Here is a 21,698-nt window from a genome sequence, read left to right as displayed (position 1 = left end):
AATTTCTCATTCCTTTCTTGGTTACTATTAGATATGGCACAGAGTTACACCAGTGCAAACGACAACTCGCTTTTAACTCAGGAGTAAATGGAAGATTTGTTCCACTTGCCGTGAATCTTCCTTCTCCATGGTCCGAAAGTGGAGCAGTCCTGGCTCATGGGATTCAGCTCATCCTCTCTAGTCAGGGTCACAAAACTTATGACTCCAGTTGGGGGAGGTGCCTTCCTGACTGCCCCAATCTGGTCCAAAAGCAGTTCCAAATGGGAAAAGAAAACAGCTAACCCCTAAACTAACAAGAACTACCAGCTCTCCCACCAGATCCAACCTCTGGTGCAAGCTCTAAGGATGGGAACCAACCATCTAACTCAACCTATGGAAAAAAACAACAACCGCAGCAGAGGAATACTTCTTGCTAAACCACACTACACAGCTGGTTCTCCCCACCCCAGAGGCCAGTGTATCCCAAGATAGAGCCAAGGGTGAGAAATATGGACTGCCCTGCTTTCAGTCCGAGAAGGAAGATTCATGGTAAGTGAAACAAAACTTCTGTTCTCCAGTGGTCCTCAGTGAGGTAGTCCTGATTTATGGGACACACCAAAGCAGCGAATCCTGGGAGGGAGACCAGCCACTGGGGAGAGACAGCCCGCTGCAGCACTCGTCTACTGAACTCAGCATCCACTGAGGCTAACCAGTCAATTCCATAGTGCCTGGTAAATGAGTGAACAGATTTCCAGGTAGCCACCCAGCAAATCTTCTCCAGAGCTCTGTAAGTTGCCAAGGTGGCTGCCCCTCTAAGGGAGTGCTCCATCATTGCCACCCCCAACGCCCTGTAGGCCAGGAAGATACAATCCCTAATCCATCTGCTGATGGAAGAAGTAGACACTCTCTTGCCCAGGGAACCTTTCCTGAAGAAGACAGAGAATTAGCCCTTTGTCTTATCCAGGTAGAAACACAAAGCCCTCTAAACACCTAAGCAATGCCATTCCTTTACCTGAGGACTGCTAGGATTTGGAAAGAACGAGGGAAGAATTCCCAACTATGGAAAGCCAAACTCACCTCCGGGATGAAGGCTGGGTCTGGTCATGAAACCACTCTATCATTGTGGAAGATATACAATTCCTTATCCAACAAGAAGGCATGTATCTCAGACACCCGCTTTAGTGTAGTGACACACACCAAAAAAAAAAAAAAACATATTGAAAGTGAGTTCTTTAAGGGATAATTGCTGTGGGTTCAAAAGGCACCTCAACTAGGTCCCTTAAGATTGTGTTCAGGTTTCAGGTCGGAGAGTGGTGCATATGTGGCGGACTAACCAGAGAAGTACCTCTAAGAAATCTCCTGATATGAGGGTGCAAACATAACAGGCTTCCCTTCTTAGTACCTCTGACAGTTCCTAAGGCCACAGCTTGCCTCCTGAGAGTACTGATGCTGAGGCCGTTGTCTAGACCTTCCTGCAAGAACCTTAAAATCTCTGCCACCCATACACTGAGCAGATTGGAACCCCTATCTTATGCCATCAAAGACCTGCCAAGTGTTATTATACGCCCTGTTAGTGGAGGCCTTCCACAAAGTTACTAAGATTTCAATCACTTTCTCATGGTAGCCCAACTCCCTGAGCCTACCCCCCACTCAACCTCAGAGCAGTGACTTTTAAGATGCCTGGATTTGGGTGGAGAACCGGTCTCTGTGACAGAAGGTCCTGCCTGATCAGGAGCTGCCAAGGATCCACTGCCAACAACCTCAGAAACCAAGCTCTCTGTGACCAGAAAGGAGCCGCCAGAACTAGGTTCCAGCCTCCAACAAAATAAGGGCAACCATCATTAACGGAGGGATGGGGATACCAAGCCCAGTGGCTAGATTGACCCCTTGGCCAGGGAAACCGATTGTTTCCGCCTCCTGAGACTGATAGCCGGTGAGAGGATCTCCGCAGCTGTAGTCAAACCTGGTAGTTTGTTTGGGACTTTTTTAATCAATTAAGGAATCACTGTGCTAAAAGCAATTAGATCTCCATCCTGTTCCAAAGACTGGGGCAGTCGAAAAGACACCTCTCCCAAGATTTGCAGAGAGGAGGAACTGAATCTCATGAGTCAGGACTGCCCCGCTGAGGACCACTGGAGAAAATCAATCTGCACCAATAGTTAATCAAATGACAGTGCAAATAAAATATTACATCACAGCACAAGTCCAATTAGAACAGGGAGTAAAGAATTCATATGGGTGAGGGGGAAGCACAAAGCCAATAGCCCCGTTCACTCGTTACAGTGAATGCGTGTGCTTACTTCTGTTTGTAAGAAAAAGCCAAAGCACATTAACTTTGCAACTACAACCAGGGACTGGTACCTGAATAAAGGTGGGGACATCACATGTTCAGGTCTACGTGCCTTGAACATAACATGAGAATAAGTGAATGCACACATTAAAAAAATATCAAGTGAATGGCTAGAAAAGCTATAATGTTCTATTTGTACAAAACCATGCCTCCAATGCTAAGGGTCTTCCTGGTCAGCCTATTAGCCCCATCACCCAATACTAGCTCAGACATGCACAGCACGACCACTTTAATCCACTTAGTTGAGCCTCATAACATACAATTCAAGGAGAGGTCATAACTCAGGAACTATAAAGCAAATTAAAGTTTCAGTTCAAAGCAGAAGCTGCCTCCAAAATCATCCCCCCCCCCACGCCATAAATTACAAAAACCAGTGATGATGCCTACACCCTGCTGAAAATTAATAACATCCATTCTGGAAAAAGAATCATTTGTGGAAGTTATTATCATTATGAGAACAGAGGCGCCTCACAGTCATAAAACAAGGAGTTTAATATGATGGAAATAATAACAGCTTTCAAGCTCCCTATTAAGAGGGTGACATATGTCTTGTTAGAGCTCACACGCAATCCTTTGTTAAAAGAAGGAAATCTATTTGTTAATCTTTTTCAGATGTTTCATGAAAAGACACGTACAGCAAATGACATAATGGTCATATAATTGAGAATGACTTGACTAAAATGTAGTCCCCCCATATTTAGTGGCTTTTTAAACATACAGTTATATCTGATAGACATTACTGGAAAACATTTATTTGGGTCCTTTGCTTCACGATACCGTCCATAGCTGGGTTGGTTCCAATAAACATAATATAGCCTCCACAAACACTTAATTTAATCTTACAGGTGCTCAAACTTCCATCACAGCATATAATGAACAGTGTCATAAACAAATACAACAGTATAAACATACTGGTGTTCCAGAAGATCCTTTTTGTCCTTGTTGTCCTGGAAGTCCAATTTCACCCTAAAAATCAAACATATTTTGCAGAAATTTTAGGATTGTCCATGTTATAATCTGGGAATATCAAACCTATGTAAGGCAGTACAGGCTTACGCCTGCTCTTGTTCATAAATTATGAACAAACGTGCATTAGGGCAGAGGGCAGTATGCATGATCCCACCATCTCTATGTGTATCATTTTCCTGGAATGACTGCAGTAATTTCAGTAGGCTAACCATCATCTAATTAAATAGCAGCAACCAGGTTCTGTTCTTAATTGTGCATATTTCAAGTTTGTCCCCCGGCTCCTCATAAAATGTGACCTCCTAAACTTTAACAACAACAAAAAGCAGAATTAACCTCCCCAAACGTTTTATCTGAATCTTCCACAAATTTGATTTGCCTCTCAAAGTAAAATGTACAAGTACCCATATAATGCCAGCACACTTCTCCAGAATCTTCAGACAGAAGAAGAAAATTAAAATTGGAGGAAAAACATGAGCAGGGGACAAGGGTAAACGCTCCCTTCTTCACTACCGTGGCCAAAATCTATATAAATTCCTCATTCTCTTGTAACTACTTTAAGTCTTTTAAAAGAATGTAGGAGAGCCTAATCATGGATCTCCCAGGTCACATCAAGTTTGGCCTTTAATAATCTATTACCATGTTTGTTCTAGTGGGGGGCGGGAGAATCAAGCAGTCTGATTTTATATTCTTACAAATACCTTTTCTCCTTTTATTCCTTGAACTCCAGGGATCCCAGGAATTCCCTACAATGTAAAACATATTTAATTAATAACATATCTTTAGAATTATCAGTTTGAGCCTAACGAGACATTACAGATTGCACAACTTCAACACATTGACTAACAGCTATATTGTAATTGATGGTTTTTAACTTTTCCATCATAATTTCATTATCTAGTGACTACTGAATATAAATAGGCATTTACTAAAGCCCGCAAGGACATTTTACAACTATCAGTGGTGAAGGGCCGCTGTATTAGGACTTCCTTTCATGAATAAGATAGCTCTTGTAACCAAAGATCGATTGAAGATCTGGCCCATGTGACTTTTCAGTGCCCAAAGTTTACAGCAAATCAGGAACAATACCTTGGGAATATCTTATTACAATTCTCAGGAAGATCAGATTTAAATAAAATTGTAGTGCTACTTGCGAACAGGAATAAATGGATACCATTGCAAATGGAAACATTTACTGCCATGATTATTAAAACTAAGACAAAGTTATCTTATGATCTTGTATCTGTTGTTTGCTATGACTCTGAGTCAATACTGTAAAAGTACTTGAACTCGTGGCAACTCATGAGTAAATCACACAGCGGAGCCAGATTCAAGGTGGAACCACTGGTGAGAGAAGCCTTCTCACATGTGTTGTTTTTGGTGGCTGAAAAATCTCAGGCCAGTTGGAGGAGTATTATTTGCTCTGTGGGAAGCCAACATGTGCCAGTACCCCAATAAAGCAAATAGCACTCCACTTCTTGCAGTCCCCCAAGTGTTTCAACCACCAAGAAAAGCACAGGAAAGAAAGTAGGAATTTCTCCTTCGTATCAGTTCTGATAGAGAGCCAGAAGAAGAAGAAGAGTTGGTTCTTATATGCTGATTTTCTCTACCCGAAGGAGTCTCAAAGCGGCTTACATTTGCCTTCCCTTTCCTCTCCTCACAACAGACACCCTGTGAGGTGGGTGAGGCTGAGAGAGCCCTGATATCTCTGCTTGGACAGAGCAGTTTTATTAGTGCTGTGGCAAGCCCAAGGTTACTCAGCTGATTGTATGTGGGGGAGTGCAGAATCAAACCCGGCTCACCAGATTAGAAGTCCGCACTGCTAACCACTACACCAACCTGGCTTTCTCATAGGGTGTCTGTTGGGAGAGGAAAGGGAAGGCGACTGTAAGCCGCTTTGAGCCTCTTTTGGGTAGAGAAAAGTAGCATATAAGAAACATTACTACTACTACTACTACTACTACTACTTTCTTCTTCTTCTTAATTAACAAGTTGTCCTCAGGAACTGTTGCTACAATATACCTGCAAGCCTCTGTGGTGAACTTATGACATTTTTAACGTCTAATTGGGCTAGCGTCAGTTCGCACAAAGAACATCTGGAGCCTTGTACACGTGTTGAAGGGAACATATATATAACACAATAACAGATACAGGCAGTATATATAGGCAGGTTTGCCCAGTTTGCTTACCCCCTTTTTTCAACAAAGAACAAAAAGTTATAGAACAAAAAATTCAAAGGATTAAGCAATACATACATTTGAAGTCTCATTTTGAGATCTTCTTCTACATAAGTATTCATGATTTTTGTTGGCTATTCCAATTAAAGAATTAGTTTTATCCTGTACTTGACCATCAGATTGTGTTCCAAATTTGTGATGTTGAAAGATCTCTGTTTGACATTACTTCTTGGAAAAGGTATGGTTTTCTACCTAAAACTTGTCTATTTCCATAATTTATTATGTCTGCGTGTTTTTAAAAAGTTGTACCATCAGAATGAGATGCATACGCTTCCCTCACTACGAGTGAAATAAAATTGTACATGAAATTTCAGGAGGCATTTTTAGTTACAGCAAATAGGTTTCTTGTAAAATGTTTCATGTTGGATATGAAAAGCAGATGGCTTATCATGAGTTGTGAGTATGCCTAGGCTAACCATGTTGTACTTTAGCATTAGGAAATTTCCTGGCAAACAAAATTATTTCTTCCATGCTCCGGTCAGGATTTTCACTTTTATTAACATCTTCCACCCCCATTGTGGCTGGGTTGGAGTTTTGACCCTTCCCTCCTACACAACAGAAGGTTGGAAGAAAACACTGAGAAAAAGTACTCTGTGTCCCTTTCGCAGACTCCTATCATCCAAACACTATCAGAATGATTTTACAATACTGAGTATCTATACGAATATTTCCTCATCTCACTCTTCATCAAGTATGCCCGCAAGTGGCTTCAAACACAATTAATAAACATTAATAAATGCATAAAAATAAAACAATAACATCAGTAAAACTTTCCATGAAAACAAGCAAAATCTAATAAATAACAAATAAGCAATGGGGCTTATATTGGCCATTTCAGTTTGGATTACAATAGAAATGAGGCATTTGTACAACTTTTTCGCCTCAAAGAGAGACCAACAATCTTTCCAGCATTGGAAAGGATCCAACAATCTTTCCAGAGGCCTTCCTCCATCTTGTGACTCTTCTGTTGTGCCCAGACACAGACGAGTTAACCCAGGGGTAGTCAACCTGTGGTCCTCCAGATGTCCATGGACTGCAATTTCCATGAGCCCCTGCCAGCAATGCAGATTTTCAGCACAGAGATGATGCAATCTCTGTAACCAACCCTGGCCACCACATTTTGAACCAGATTTGCATTGTCTGAGTTGATCCTCAGTTTCTTGACCCTCATCCATCCCATTACCTTTTCCAGGATTTACCTATACAGGATTTCCACAAGCCCACCTGATATAGTATTAAGGAGAAATAGAACAAGGTGTCATCTGCATATTGGTGGCACCTCTAATGCCTTATCATATGGCATGTTTGAAAACATCTATTTATCATTTATGCTATACTTTTTGTTTGCAGTTTCTGTTGTGATCTCCACACTGTACAGGGATATACATAAATTCCATCCCTCTGCCAGCAGCATACTAAGACCAGTGTTTTCTTAAGCATATTATATGAGGGCCCCTGGGACTCCATGTACTAGAAAAGCTGGTTATATGGTACTCCCACTTCTTCCTACAGTACATGACCTTATAAGCCTTTATCAGAGATCTATAAGTCAGAGAGGGTATATGTGCTCAATAATCTCATCCCCAGAGTGTATATTTACTAGCTCTTTCATGGTCTTAGATTTTCTACTGAAGCTTTTTCCTGCAATCACATAATTACTTGGCAACCAAAAATCCAGACTTATTCTATTTTAGCTGGAAAAGTGCCAGATAGGATAAACTCAAGCATTTTAAAAATAAGTTGTTAAAATAAATGCTTTTAAACATTTTTGATACTTCTGAAACATGATTCAGGGCAGATGTTCAGTCACCAGCTTAACTATTCAAAAAGAGACACTCCCCACAAAAAACTGAGAGCAGAAAATACATGTCTATTTTGCCATTCATGCAGTGACTCCAAGTTCTGATGTTGCTGGCTATGTATATGAGAAAGAAGGACAACTTAGGAGGAAACCATTCACCAAATATTAACAGGCCAGACACAGTGGCTTTATCTTTAAACCCACATTTCCTCTTTACCAAGCCCCTTTTTCATGTTCAGGAGTACAATCAGGTAACGAAGACAATCCCTGTTTAAACTTTCATTGATTCCCCTGGTTCTGAAACTGTGAACAAGTCACAAGGGAAGTGTTTACCAACAAGACAGAGATGTGGTTATCAAAGGCCATATTAAATCAAAGTGAAAAGTAAAAGTTTATATTGCCTTTAATTTTGGGGGTTAGGCTGTAAACATATTTCCAGCCTTATTTTACATGTAAAAATCTGTCATATAAGAGTAGAGTCATATAAGAGTCATATATGAGTCATATAAGAGTAAATATATATACACACACACATTATTTTACATGTAAAACTATGTTAAAATATGGATTCATATAATGGAAAATATTAGGGTTAGGGCTGGCTGAGGTATGGTTTGGGTTGGGAATTGGTTATGTTTAGAGGGAGCATTAGGACTAGAGAAGAGTTAGAGACATACTTATGAAAATCCATATGATATATTACATTTTTAAACATTATTTTACATGTAAAAAACATGTAAAGTGTATGGATTTATAGTGCCTTTAATACCCTCAATCTTTGCTTTCTGTTAGGAAATCCTTACTTTATCAAGGGCTTTAATGAAACCATTTCTCATAAACTTCCTCTCTTAGGATTAAGCATAGCAACTCTAGTGAATTATGAGGAGTGTACAATCTTAAAGGTAAAGGTATCCCCTGTGCAAGCACCGGGTCATGTCTGACCCTTGGGGTGACGCCCTCTAGCGTTTTCATGGCAGATTCAATACGGGGTGGTTTGCCAGTGCCTTCCCCAGTCATTACCGTTTACCCCCCAGCAAGCTGGGTACTCATTTTACCAACCTCGGAAGGCTGAAAGCCTGTCCTTACGGATGGGCTTTGAAGGCAGTAACTTGATGTTAACAAACCCTGAGCCAGCCAGTGAAGGGCAGAATGTAAAAATAAAATTAGTAGTAGTAGTAGTAGTAGTAGTAGTAGTAGTAGTAGTAGTAGTATTGAGAGATATGTTGCTGATATAACAGTCTTCTAGTGCCTTTTTAAAAAAAGAATTGAAAGGGCTCCAGTGGCCAAGGGAAGGGGAGGACGGCCATTGCTGAGGGACCTACACAGCAAAACTGGGGAAACCTGCCATGTAGAAAACTGGTTACCAATTTGCTTTATCAGCTACTACAGCACAGTGAAGAGACCACACAAGCCCAGGCCTATGAGGAACTGGCAAAGAGTCTCCCAAGAAAAGCTACTTGCCAAGATCATGATTAGGAAGGCTTGTAGAGGGGCGTGTCTGTGCTGACTAACAAGTTGGCTGGCTGTGATCATTAGCATCCAGAGACAAGTGTCTTGCTTGCTATGTTCTACAGCCTTATTGAAGATGATGTTAGGCTGCACAGTAGGCAGATGTGATTAGAAGCACTAAAGGGGACCAGTAGGAACAAAACTGTACCCAGTGGCAATGGCTGGTAATTTTCTTGTTCCTGGAGTCAGTGTTGGCAGGGCAGCAGGAAACAAGATGAAGCTTGTTAAACATTTGTCCCTTTCCTCAAACACCCATCATTTTCCTACCAGTTACACCAAAAACATTACAAAACTTGTCTTGATCATAGGACATCTGTATGATTCCCTAAACACACACAGTAAAGTTAATGATTAATGCATGGAACACTGTGAAACACATGGCAGGTTTAGTGGCTGCTGGAAAAAATGGACATCCCCCATTAACAGTATTTTCCTATTGAATATCACTTGCTTGGAGCTGCAAAGACAAATTAATGTTAGCTCAAACCCTGAAGGGCCTAGAAAATTCTTCCAATGGTCTCCTGGTATCCTTCTCTCAGTTTCATAACTTACTTTCATTTCAGTTTACAGGGCTGAGATTTCCAGGGAAGGAAGGAAGGAAGGAAGGAGGGGGAGAGAGAGATTAACAAGTTTGCTTCACACTTATTTTAAACCATCTCAACTTCTGGAAATGTTTTAGAAAGCCACAAAACAGATTCTTTACATACAACGTAAAGATATGAAACCTAAGCGAATTAACAGTCCATGAGTTGGAGGCAGCAGATTAGAAAGGCAGATCTTTCCCAGGGTGCCAGAGTAGTACTTCTGAGTCAATCAGTTTAAACCTTACAACTTAAGTGGCATTAGATTTAGGCTCAATATATGTAGCATTAAAATAATTTTTGCAAGATCTGCAATGATAAGGAATGCCTGTCTCTAATCAAATGCTAATATAAAACAGATTATTCCTTCAGTTGTTAAAACCACCAAGGGTAAACCAAGTCTTTGGAAACACTGCAAATGGGAAGGGTTCCACTCTCTGGGAGTGTTAGAATAAATTGCATGGAATAATTTGTGATTCACTGGTTTCAGCAGAAAAATAGCCTTTGGGGAAGCCCTTTGCAAAATTAATTCTGTCCAGCAACATTTTGCCATTGGCAAAAGGGAGAAGGAACTTAACCTGCTATTCAGTTTCTTTTTCCTCTCTCTGCTGAGAAAGATTTTCCTGTAAAAGACAAGCACAGCTTAAACACAGCTTTGCAAAAATACACTAATGTATATTTTTGTCCAAGAATTTAAATTTAAAATATAAACAGGGCTTTTTTTACGCCCTTACTTGGCATCTATTGATCACAGTGTCTGCCTTTGCTCTTGGTTCTAACATTAATGCTGAAGTCACATCTAATCTGCCTTCCGTCTTCCTTTTCCCTTTCACATCCTTCTGCACTGGAACAAGGCTCCATTTTAAGAACCTGGCATGATCCTAACACAGTCAGTAAAGATAAAACCCGATAGACATTATCTCCCTTAGTGCCCTAAGCACAGTGAGGAAAGAAAACTCCATTCAGCAGACACTTATACCTCTTTGTGCAGAGAAAGTGTTATTTAGTCACCAACAAAAAATGAAATGGAGTATGTCAATATTCTCTGATTTGTATTCTGAACCAATCCTTTAGTTTTCACAATCAAGAACAGTTTTCTCAATAAATTTCAGCTTAGAATGCATTTCTCATAGGGCCCGTTAACTACTAGGTAACTTTAAGATCAATTCTAAGCAGGTCTACTCAGAAATAAGGCATGTTTTATTCCAAGGAAAGGATTCTTAGGAGTTCAACCATTGCCTTCTAGAATCATAAAACTAAACATCACTATTTGATATGGCAAACCTCTTTATAACCACAATAACATGTATCTACACTACAACTAGTTTGCTTCACTGAGCCTTCGGGGAGGGCGGTATATAAATCTAAATAAATAAATAATAAATAAATAATAATAAACTAGATGTAAAAGTTGGACATAGAAGAAGGAAGACAGTTGAATCATTAGAAATGTGGTGTTGGAGGTGAGTTTTAAAAATACTATGAACCGCCCACAAGACAAACAAGTGGTTTCTAGATTTAATTCAGAGCTGGGCTGACTGGTTTATATGACAGAATTCACTTTTGGTGGCATTCTAACAACTTTGTCCTTGAGCCCCCTTAGTTCCCTGAAGGAGAGAGGGATAAGAAAAAAAATCAAGGAAAAAATATGCAGAGCTAAAATACTACCCAAACCCTGCTTCCAACTGAAAAACCCAGGCTGATCTCTGACAGTAAGGAAATTCTCCTCCCCAGTGTGAGGCGCTGGATGGAGCCTTGTCTTCCACTTAGTAAGAAATACCGTCACGTATGTAGACAGTATAATGGATAGAGAATGATGTTGATTAATTTACAATAAAACATAACAATATTAGATAAATATGTAAACTATTGCTACTGAATTGGTATAGCAACACAGAGCATCAGGGAAAAATACAAATGTTTAGAAGCATCCAGCCACTCATCTTAACAGGAAGCTAATTTACTGCATTGTGATTGAGGAAGGGGGGCGGGAATCAGGACAAGTATTGTGTGTTTATTTTGGCCTAAAATCAATTAGGCAGCTGGGTTCAAATGAGAAGCTATAATCAAACATTAATCAATTAGGACAGCAATCACCACTGAAATAATGAACAGTTGAGAATGATTACTTTTAGTAGCAATTACATGGAAAAGATTTCCCAGGAAAGTTCTGTTCATGACACAGTCTTTTCTGCTAAACCCCACCCCTACCCCTTTCTACTAAGAATCTATCTCTTGAATGTCACAGGATTGTTTGGAAGACAGCAATGAGTACAGTACAGAGGCACAGACTAGGGGAAGATCACAGAGCCCCTCTCTTTTGCTACCATCAATGGCTGGTGCTTCACATTCTTTGGATACAAGTCATAGAAGTTTATAATATTTATACTCTCAGTAGTTAGGCTCAGCTTTTTTTCCCTATAGGACAAGCCATTACTAAAAAAAACCATAAGAATTCCCAAAGAATCTCAAAAGATAACAGCATGCTCTTGGATGAATTGCAAGGTGAATTGGAATATATACTGTGTTTACAAGTGTACATTGTGTGGCTCCTATAGGTTAAAGCAGCCTTTCTTAACTTTTTTACCATTGAGAAAGCCCCTGAAATATTCTTCAGGCTTCAAGAAACACAAGAAGTGGTACAATCATGCATCCTTCCCACCCTCCCCAGGCCCATCATTGGCCATTTTGGGAAGGGTATGTGGGTTGACTTGACCATATATGGCCATATCACAATAAATGTTTAACAAATTATTTTTCAAAAAATATTCATGAAACTCTTTTAGGGCCATCAAGAGACCGCAGAGTTTCATGAAATCCCGGTTGAGAAAGCCTGGGCTGAAGGCATATCTTAGTGGCTAGAATTTTCTATTCTTTTCCCATAAAGGTTCTATTCTTTGCCCATTAAGGATGCGTATGTACCTCTCTTTCCATAAAACAACTGGCTCAATTTAGTTTTCTGTTCCTCTGCACTTCTCTTTAAATAAAGTTTGTTAAACAAATTACTTTAAACATAATATTTCAACATAAACCAAGGTCTACTGGCTCCAGTTTTGTAAGCTACAACCATGAACAAGAAACACTTAAGATCCACCTGACAGCCTCCTGAATTACCTTTCAGGATTTATATCCAGTTTTTCAAAAGGCTCAAACTGGCTAAGAAATAATACAAGGCAGCCCTTAAAAAAAGGACATTAAAAGATTTCCATTTCCAAAATTCACTGGCAGATACAAAACTTTGTTTGTTTATAGGGAAAACAAACACTGATTTTCCTGGCACCAAATATGGCTGAAGTCAGCGCAATGAACAAAAATGTAGACAGCCGTCCAGGCATGTTCCTCAAGCGTCTTCTACTAGCAGAAGTTTTTGGACATGAGAAGGTATCATATGTTTCCACTGACCCAATTTCTTTTTCCTCAGCCTACTCTAGTTTCAAACTAAGTACATGGTAACTTCTCAGATATTCATTCATATAAATAATGAAATCCAAAGAACAAAACCTACACTAAAATTTAAATATACCTTTTTTCTTTTAAAAGAATTTGTCAACTCAATTCATTTACCTTTTTAAAACCATTTTTTTACATGAACTTGAACACATTACTTCAAATTCGGCAAAGCACAAGTCCCAAGTATCTTGCACCTTGGTAATTCAGCACTAACCAAGGCTGGGCAGATTCTTAAACTGAGGTACAGGCTCAGAGAAAGCTTGAAAGTGCAGGTGGACTCTAGTTATGCGTATGCCTAGGGATGGATTTAGAGCAGGGGTAGTCAAACTGCGGCCCTCCAGATGTCCATGGACTACAATTCCCAGGACCCCCCCTGCCAGTGAATGCTGGCAGGGGGCTCCTGGGAATTGTAGTCCATGGACATCTGGAGGGCCGCAGTTTGACTACCCCTGATTTAGAGAATCACTTTATCTCACCAAACAGCAACATTTTCAGTACTTGCAGGAGAGCTATGCAGAGTATAGGTTGCCCAAAGAATACCAGTTTGAACTACTGTACTGCTACCATGAGTGCAGCCACTGTTTATTGAAAGCATCCCAGTACTAAAGTTCAGTTATGGCCTTGATGCCATAGGAGTTATCACCCCTCCATGCGTACCATGAAGTAATATTTGTGAAGTAAATGAAGAATGTTCTAAAGCAGAAGTAAACTGTCCAAGTTCTGTGTGGATTTTTTTTCCTGGAACAAAAAAACTTTGAACCTCCACAATTCTACCACTTTACATAGCTACAAACATAAGAGATGGTCCCACAAAAACCATAAAAAGTATCAAAGTTTTTAAACTTACAGGATCTCCTCTTCTTCCTTCCGGCCCAGTAGAACCCAGCTGTCCAGCTTCTCCCTTCAGATGGATGACATACAATTAAATATCAGGTCAAAAATATTAACCTCTTGATGCTGAGTTTTGAATTTGTTTTCATAAAGAGACATGAGATTTACACGTTATCCAAAACTGATAGGAATAAGATTAATTATTAGAAGTAAAAATAATTATAATATATCGAGAGAATAACCACTCTGAAGTATTTTTTGCCAGCCTTACCATAAGGGTTATTTAATGTAAAATCGGCTAAACAATCACATAGTAGTGGATGAACAAGAAGGACCACATCCACTAACCCAGGAGTAGTCAAACTGTGGCCCTCCAGATGTCCATGGACTACAATTCCCAGGAGCCCCTGCTAGTGTTCACTGGCACAGGCTCATGGGAATTGTAGTCCATGGACATCTGGAGGGCTGTAGTTTGACTACCCCTGCACTAACCCATGACCACTGTCCCTCACTGTCACCCAGGAGCAGACCAGGTATCAGCAGCCCCACGCGAAGGGTGGCATTAATTGAAGGGAAGAAAGAGGGGAAAATAGAATGGCAACAAGGGTAAAGTTGCTGCCCCCATCCAAATTCTACCACCTCATTTCCCGTCATCATACAGCCTGTCAAGCTGATTTGTCGGAATTTTCGTGATAATTGGGTAATTATATTCTGTTTCAAATATTAAAAATACTTTCCATCTATGTACTTTTTAAATATGCTGGCCACAATCTAGAGGACATGTGCTTACATACATAATGCACTGGGTATGAACAGCATAGTCAAGTAGGCTCACACACGTATACAAAATCCAATCACAATAATTATTTTAATTATCCAGTGCATATCTGCAGATCTTGCTTGGATATCACCTATGCAGTTATATCCAGGAATTCAAGGAGGTCTAAAAAGGACCGAAACATTCAAGAAGAATGGAGGCACAGATTTTTTAACTGGTGAACTTCCATTCTCACAAGTAAAATGGCATTTAATTTTCAATTAGGCAATGATTCCTGAAATCAGAAAGCTGCCACCAATCCCTAGGATGGCTAAGCAGTGCTGAAGGAATAAAATTCAAGGGGAAAAGTGAGCATGCAATGAAGGAGTAACTGGCCAACTAATTATCTGACCACACTAGTTCATACTGTATAGTAAAAAAGTAGAATAAAGGCAGGAATTCTTGTCCTCCCAATCATTATATGAACCAAAAGCAGAATCAGGTAAGACCATTGATCATTTAGGGACCAGATGACATGAACTAACATGCAGGTGTAAACAATCATGGGAAAGAGTCTGAACATGAGCCTTGGTAAGTTCACAGAATGCTTAAACCTAGATCTCTGCCTACTTCATGACAAGGCTAACAGTGAAGAAACCAAAACATCTGCCAACAGATCATTCTTAAGAACGTAAGAGTCATCTAAGTCCAGTATTCTATTCCACATGGCAGCTGACAAGATGCCCCCAGAGCCCTGAGGCTAATCTCCCTTCCCCCCAGAAGTTGCTCCCTTGAGCATTAGTATTTACTAACACTATGTTCAGAGGTTCAAGTCTGCTACCATGCTTACTAGCCATTGACAGCACTGTCCTCCATTAATTTGTTGAATTCCATTTTTAAAAAGGCAGCTAGACTAAGGGCCACTGTCACATCCTGTGTCAGCATACTCTCCAAATCAAATTCTTTCAACATCCTGCTGATGCTCCCCTATTAAGGCCAAAGCACTTAAACAGTTTGGTGTAGTGCCAGTTTGGTGTAGTGGTTAGGAGTGTGGACTTCTAATCTGGCATGCCAGGTTTGATTCTGTGCTCCCCCACATGCAGCCAGCTGGGTGACCTTGGGCTCGCCATGGCACTGATAAAACTGTTCTGACCGAGCAGGAATATTAGGGCTCTCTCAGCCTCACCTACCTAACAGGGTGTCTGTTGTGGGGAGAGGAAAGGGAAGGCGACTGTAAGCCGCTTTGAGCCTCCTTTGAGTAGGGGAAAGCGGCATATAAGAACCAACTCTTCTTCTTCTTCTATGTCACGCTAACTGTAGGCACAAGAAACAGATGCTGCACCTATCTACATGGGCCGAAAAGGCCAAGAGTGTGGTCATATGGAAATGGGGCAAAATCCCGCGTCCATATGATGCAGCCGCTGGGCAGGCCTGTCGTGGATCGGGCCATCAGTTGGACCAGGTTAGAGACACATGGGAGAATCTGCAGTCCCTTAGCCCACTGTGGGGACCAACAGAGCCTGTCCCGCAGCAGGCCACCATGGAAAGTGGCCCAGGTGGGGCAAGAAATGTCCCGGTCAGCTTTGTGGTACTTCATCGCACCACAGGGCAGACCAGGGCATTTTTTTTTATTTTGCAGAAAGATTCTATGCAATCCCACCTTCCTGCAAAATAAACCCACCATGGCCCCCAAGATATGGTGGAACCATTCTGCCACCACTGTGTTTCCCAGGAGGACACATTTCAGTAGAACACCAGATATTCCACTGAAATGTGTCCCGTGAGGACACAGAAAGCTCACCGCACTGGCAGCAGCCTGGAGCAGCTGCCACCATAAGGAATGGGCCTCAGAAGAGTAGCGGTATAGCCAGACAGAGAATGAAAAAGACAGAGAGATCTTGAGCCCAGAAATCTTCTCTTCAAAGTCACCTCTTGCAGCAATTCTCTCTGCCATCCAAGCTAGGGACAATGGTCTCTTAGAAGTTGTATTGGTTGCTGTTCTCCTCAGCATGAAAGATGTGTCAATAAAATGGCTGGTTAAGCTGCAGGATCTCTGGACTCTCCCCTCCAATAAGACACACTGATGAAGTGAGGTAAAGAGCAAGCCATGGCTGCACTGGCTGGCAGGAAATTCAATTAAAGGCATTTCTTTTCTCATTTTTTCTCCTTAGCGCTCCCAAATGTCTGTCACAGGCCTGAAGACATACAGAGGACTAGTGGGAGGTTCTTCACTTGCAACAAGAAGCTTTCAATTCTGCCTTCCAGGTCCCAGGTTCAACCTCTGGTATCTCCAGTTAAAAGGATCAGGTAACAAATGACATGAAAGATCTCTCTGCCTGAGATCCTGAAGAACTGATGCCAGTCACAGCAGGCAACGGTATCTTGACAGGCCCGTGGTCTGTTTCCCTATAGGCAGCATCATAGGCTCAGGCCTGAGATACCAAATTAAAATGCTTCTACAGGTCCTTGGCTCGCTCCTTACCTCACTTCATTGGTGTCTCTTATCAGAGGGGAGGATCCAGAGATTCTGCAATTTAACTAGCCATTTTATAGACAGATCTTAATGGGTATAAAATTATCTATAACATTCACCGGTGTGCACGATTACTCATGTATAAAAAGAATAAAAATTGAACACTATATTTGTATAATGTACTGATTCCTCCCCTTACATTAACTGCAGTCAGCTACTTGGTCCAGTCTCTAAATGTATTTGGAAGGAAAAATACTGGTGAATGTTAGAGATAATTTTATACTCCATTAAGATCTGGCACATGGGAGTCAGGGGCAGGCCCTAAAGCAACTAAAGGGTAAAGGTAAAGGTATCCCCTGTGCAAGCACCGAGTCATGTCTGACCCTTGGGGTGACGCCCTCTAGCGTTTTCATGGCAGACTCAGTACAGGGTGGTTTGCCAGTGCCTTCCCCAGTCATTACCGTTTACCCCCCAGCAAGCTGGGTACTCATTTTACCGACCTCGGAAGGATGGAAGGCTGAGTCAACCTTGAGCCGGCTGCTGGGATTGAACTCCCAGCCTTATGGGCAAAGCTTTCAGACGGCTGCCTTACCACTCTGCGCCACAGAGGCTCATAGCAACTAAAGCAACTAAAGGCCCTTATCTGTACCAAACCCAGTATTTTAGCACAGGCAAGAAGCCCATGGATGGGATAGTTGTATATACTTCCCATTAGGACAACTAAGACTCTAAGAAGAAGGATGGTTGGCTGGTTTTGAAACTCTATAGAATCAGAAAAATTTCTATCTCAGTTCCATTTGGTTGCAGAACAGTTGGCCCTCTGCCACTTTCAGTTCTTAATCTTCTTTATCAGCTGATAACAGGGACAACAGTTATAGCAAGAATCGTTATTTGAGGGAGTGAAGGGTTTACACATCATGAAATCAAATTCCTCCTGTTGTGTTACATTATCACATAATCTGACTACTGCTTTTGCAGTTGTTGTGGAATACCAATATTATCTCATAACTGGAGCATACGTAAGGAAACGACTCTCATTGGAGTAAGTTCATTTGACGTTAAAAAGTCTATCTCAAATTTCAAAGCGGTAAACATCCAAAACTTAAGGAACAGTTTCCTTTGCACACAAAAAGGAAGCGTTGGCCAGTGTAGGCCTTTGGATTGCCTCATTTCCTGAACTATTATTTCCAGGCATCAAAACTGTTGACTACTGTGAAGAGTTCCAGTTGACTACTGCACTGTTCAGAAGCTGTTTCACAGATGATTCCTCTGTGTAATACTATGCAAACAGCATTCAAGACCTTTCTTGTTCTAACAGGATTAAAGTTCATTAAACCCACAAGAAAAAATGCTGCAGATGTCATGTTGACTTGTTACTTAACAAAATTAGGAACTACTCTACATCCTTCCGACGTAAGGAGAAAATACTTTTAAAGCCCCAAATGGTCGGTGAAGTTAGCAACTATTGATATTTATTTATCAGGGCATTTCGACTCACAAAAGGGGACCCTAAGCCACTTACAGAAATTTCTAAGAGACAAAGCAACCAATGTAAAACAATTAAATTTAACTAAATTAAATAATTTGCTTATCTATATATAATTTCATTTCAGTCACGCCACTCCTGTTGACTGGTTTGTGGCGGTTAACAAATTACAAAATAAAACCCACATTAAAACCCACCATAAAACCCCTTACATAAAAAACATAAGACAATCCAAGTCGTCCTTGACTAAGCCCCCCCACACACCCAAACTCACAAAGATGAATATCACCTCATGGGGGGGGGGGCGGGGAGAGGAAGCCACACCAATCTCATTTGCTCAAGGGGGGGGGACCCAGAGCTTAACAACCCCAGCCTCAATCCAAGACCTGGCAGAACAACTCCATCTTGCAGACCCTGCTGAACTTCAAGTTCGATCAGGGCTCTCAACTCTCCCAGGAGCTCATTCCACCAGGTTAGGGCCAGGACTGAAAAGCCTGGCAAACTTCCCCCAGGGACCTCCAGTAAATTCCTGCAGAGCAAAGTGCCCTGTGGGGAGGATAAGCAGGCAAGCAGTCTCTCAGGTCCCTTAAAGGTAAATACCAAAACCTGGAACATGATCCGGTCCGCAACTGGCAACCAGTGCAGCTACCTTAGCACAGGCTGGATATGGGCCCTCCAAGATGTACCTGTGAGGATCCTAGCAGCTGCATTCTGCACCAGCTGCAATTTGCGGTCACGGATGACTACTATGTAGTCCAATCTGGAGGAGACCATTGCATGTATCACTGTGACCAAGTGTTCCAAAGACAAGTAGGGCACTAGTAGTTACACCTGGTGCAGATGGAAGCATGCTGACTGGGATACTTCTGTGACCTAGGCCTCCAAAGATAAGGAAGAGTTCAAGACCTTTACCAGATTACTTGCTAAAGGCATAATGTTAAGTTGCACCTTGACCACGGTGGGTAAGGTGCGCTTCCTGACCTGCCTCCTTCCCACCCAGCCACATAACCTTGGAGGGGTTGAGTTTCAGGCGACTCTGCTTACAGTATCTAGCCACCACTTCCAAACAACTGGGAAATGTATCGGAGGAGGGGTCCAGCTGCCATCCATGACGAGATAGAGCTGGGTGTCATGCATAAATTGTACTAGCTGTGCCAGAGGGCGCATGTAGATGCTAAACAGAGTGGGTAAGAGGACCAACCCCTGTGGGAGACATGGAAGGAGCATGATAACTCCTCCTCCACTGCAACCCCCTGTGTCCAGTTCCGGTGAAAGGAGCACAGCCACTGAACAGCTGTCCCCTGTATCCTGGCCCCAATAAGGCAGGGTGCCAGCAGTTCATGGTCAACCACATCAAATGCAGATGACAGATCTAACATCACAAGCACAGCTGAACTGATCCAATCCAGCTGGAGACATCTACCAAGGCGACCAGTACCGTCTCTAACCCATGGCCAGGACAGAAGCCCAAATAGTATGGGTCAAGCACCAAAGCTTCCTCCAAGTATGCTAAGAGCTGGTTCGCAGCAGCCCTTTCAACCACCAAAGAAATGCAATCCATCTTGGGCAGATCATGATTAATTTGGACTGGCTAACAAAGCCTGCATGCTAAGGCAGTCATCCCCAACCACCAGTCCAACCCAAACTGATCACACCCAATCAAATCAATCAATAGGAGAGGGCAATCAGGTTGGATTAGGTTGGAGGGAGAGTAGATAGGTTGAGTTAATTGGAGGGGTAATCACTTTGGGTTGAATCATTCAATAGGGTTGAATCAATCAAAAAGAAAGTAATCAGTTTGGATTAGATTGGGGGCAGGTAAATAAATTGAATCAATTGGGGTGATCGGTTTGGGTTAAGTCAATCAATAGGGTTAACTCAGTCGATAAAGACTGGATGGAGAGACAGATAGACTGCATTGATTGGGGGTGACCAGTTGGATTGTTGGATGAGCACTTTTCCCACTCCCTCCCCTCCTTTTTTCTTTTCTTTCCCCCCTCCCTCCCCCCAACATTACCTCAATCTTTACTTTATTGAACCTCATCCAGTCCATTACTGCCTCCAAGAACTGCTTCAGAACATGAGTCAGCTCACCTGATCTAGCTGTGAAGGAGGGCATCATCTAATAACCTTAAATAAACAATGACTATCATACAAGTTTCTAAATGTGCTACAGTGATGGGATGATCACACAATATGTTTGATCACAGTACAGACTATGGTGCTGTGGGGAGGAGGTACTGAATCTTAAACTAATCTATACATGAAGGAAACTCTGTGATCAGGGAAGCAGACTAGTATTCATCAAACCATGTTAAATGTGGCTAAATCTGCAGCAATGAGGGCAAATTTTGCTGAAAGTCATTTCTGCAGCATTTTGAGAGATCAGTAGAAAGAGACCAGGAGGGAAGGACAGAATTCATCCATATCACATACAAAGGGTCATCTGGCCATTCCACAGAGGAACTGCCTCATGGGTAAAATTGCACCACAGGCCAAATTGCAGAAAGCATGGATTTGGTGTGCAGTGAACTGTTTCTCATCTTTTCCAAGAATAAATAGGTTTCTGAAATTTTCTAGGAAAATAAAGAAGACTCCAAAGGATCCTCCAGCTTGTTAAAAGTCTGATTTTGATTACAATAAGCTCAAATAAAGTAATGTTTTATAGAGAGCAGATGTTAAAAGGCAAGCTGAAAACATATCGTACTGCAGCTGAAATAAAGAACTACTGCTTTCAAAGTTTCAAGCAAATTGACAAAAATGCTATAAACTTTTCCTGTTCTGCAAGAAAATCACCATCTAAATGACTAGACAAAGCAATGACTTCCAAACAAAAAGGATACATTAAAAATAGATTTAAAAGCAAATATTGTGCTTGGGACAATAAAAAGAAAGACAATACTACAAGGGACAATCTGGAGCAATCTCATGTGTGTTTCTCACTGATTTCAAAAGTGCAAAAGTACTAGATTTTTGATAAATTAAGGAAACTACTAAAATCAAAACATACTGTAAAAAAATGAAATGCCTACTAATACTGTGAGATCCGTTACATATCTATTCAGCTGCTAGTGAATTAAAGAGGAGACCATTTGTACACTGTTGTAATACCGGAACAATTTTTTAGAAATTAAGCAAAAGCTGCACCGGTAATTTGTTGAAAAGTCTGCAGGTAAACAACAAATTCTGTGGGGTTAACCCAGAGTTACTTTTTAATCAAAGCTTTATCATATTATAGACATAAGTTAATAGTGTAGCTGGGCATCTCTCTCTAGAAA

The 21,698-nt window shown here is 41.3% G+C and overlaps 1 protein-coding gene across 3 annotated transcripts in view; it reads right to left on the bottom strand.

Moving 5' to 3' along the window:
* Positions 1 to 21,698, bottom strand: part of LOC143822911 (uncharacterized) — a 123,037-nt gene that overhangs the window by 38,365 nt on the left and 62,974 nt on the right. For all 3 annotated transcript variants that reach the window (XM_077308635.1, XM_077308621.1, XM_077308628.1), the window contains 3 exons: positions 13,721 to 13,774; positions 3,997 to 4,041; positions 3,242 to 3,295 (listed from right to left, as the gene is read on the bottom strand). In XM_077308635.1, coding sequence (XP_077164750.1) covers positions 3,242 to 3,295; positions 3,997 to 4,041; positions 13,721 to 13,774 — 153 coding nt within the window. The remainder of the gene's footprint in view (positions 1 to 3,241; positions 3,296 to 3,996; positions 4,042 to 13,720; positions 13,775 to 21,698) is intronic.

The sequence above is a fragment of the Paroedura picta genome, chromosome 1, assembly GCF_049243985.1.
Source record: "Paroedura picta isolate Pp20150507F chromosome 1, Ppicta_v3.0, whole genome shotgun sequence".
In the NCBI taxonomy this organism is placed as follows: Eukaryota; Metazoa; Chordata; class Lepidosauria; order Squamata; family Gekkonidae; genus Paroedura; species Paroedura picta.
This window is presented reverse-complemented; position numbering and strand designations above follow the sequence as displayed.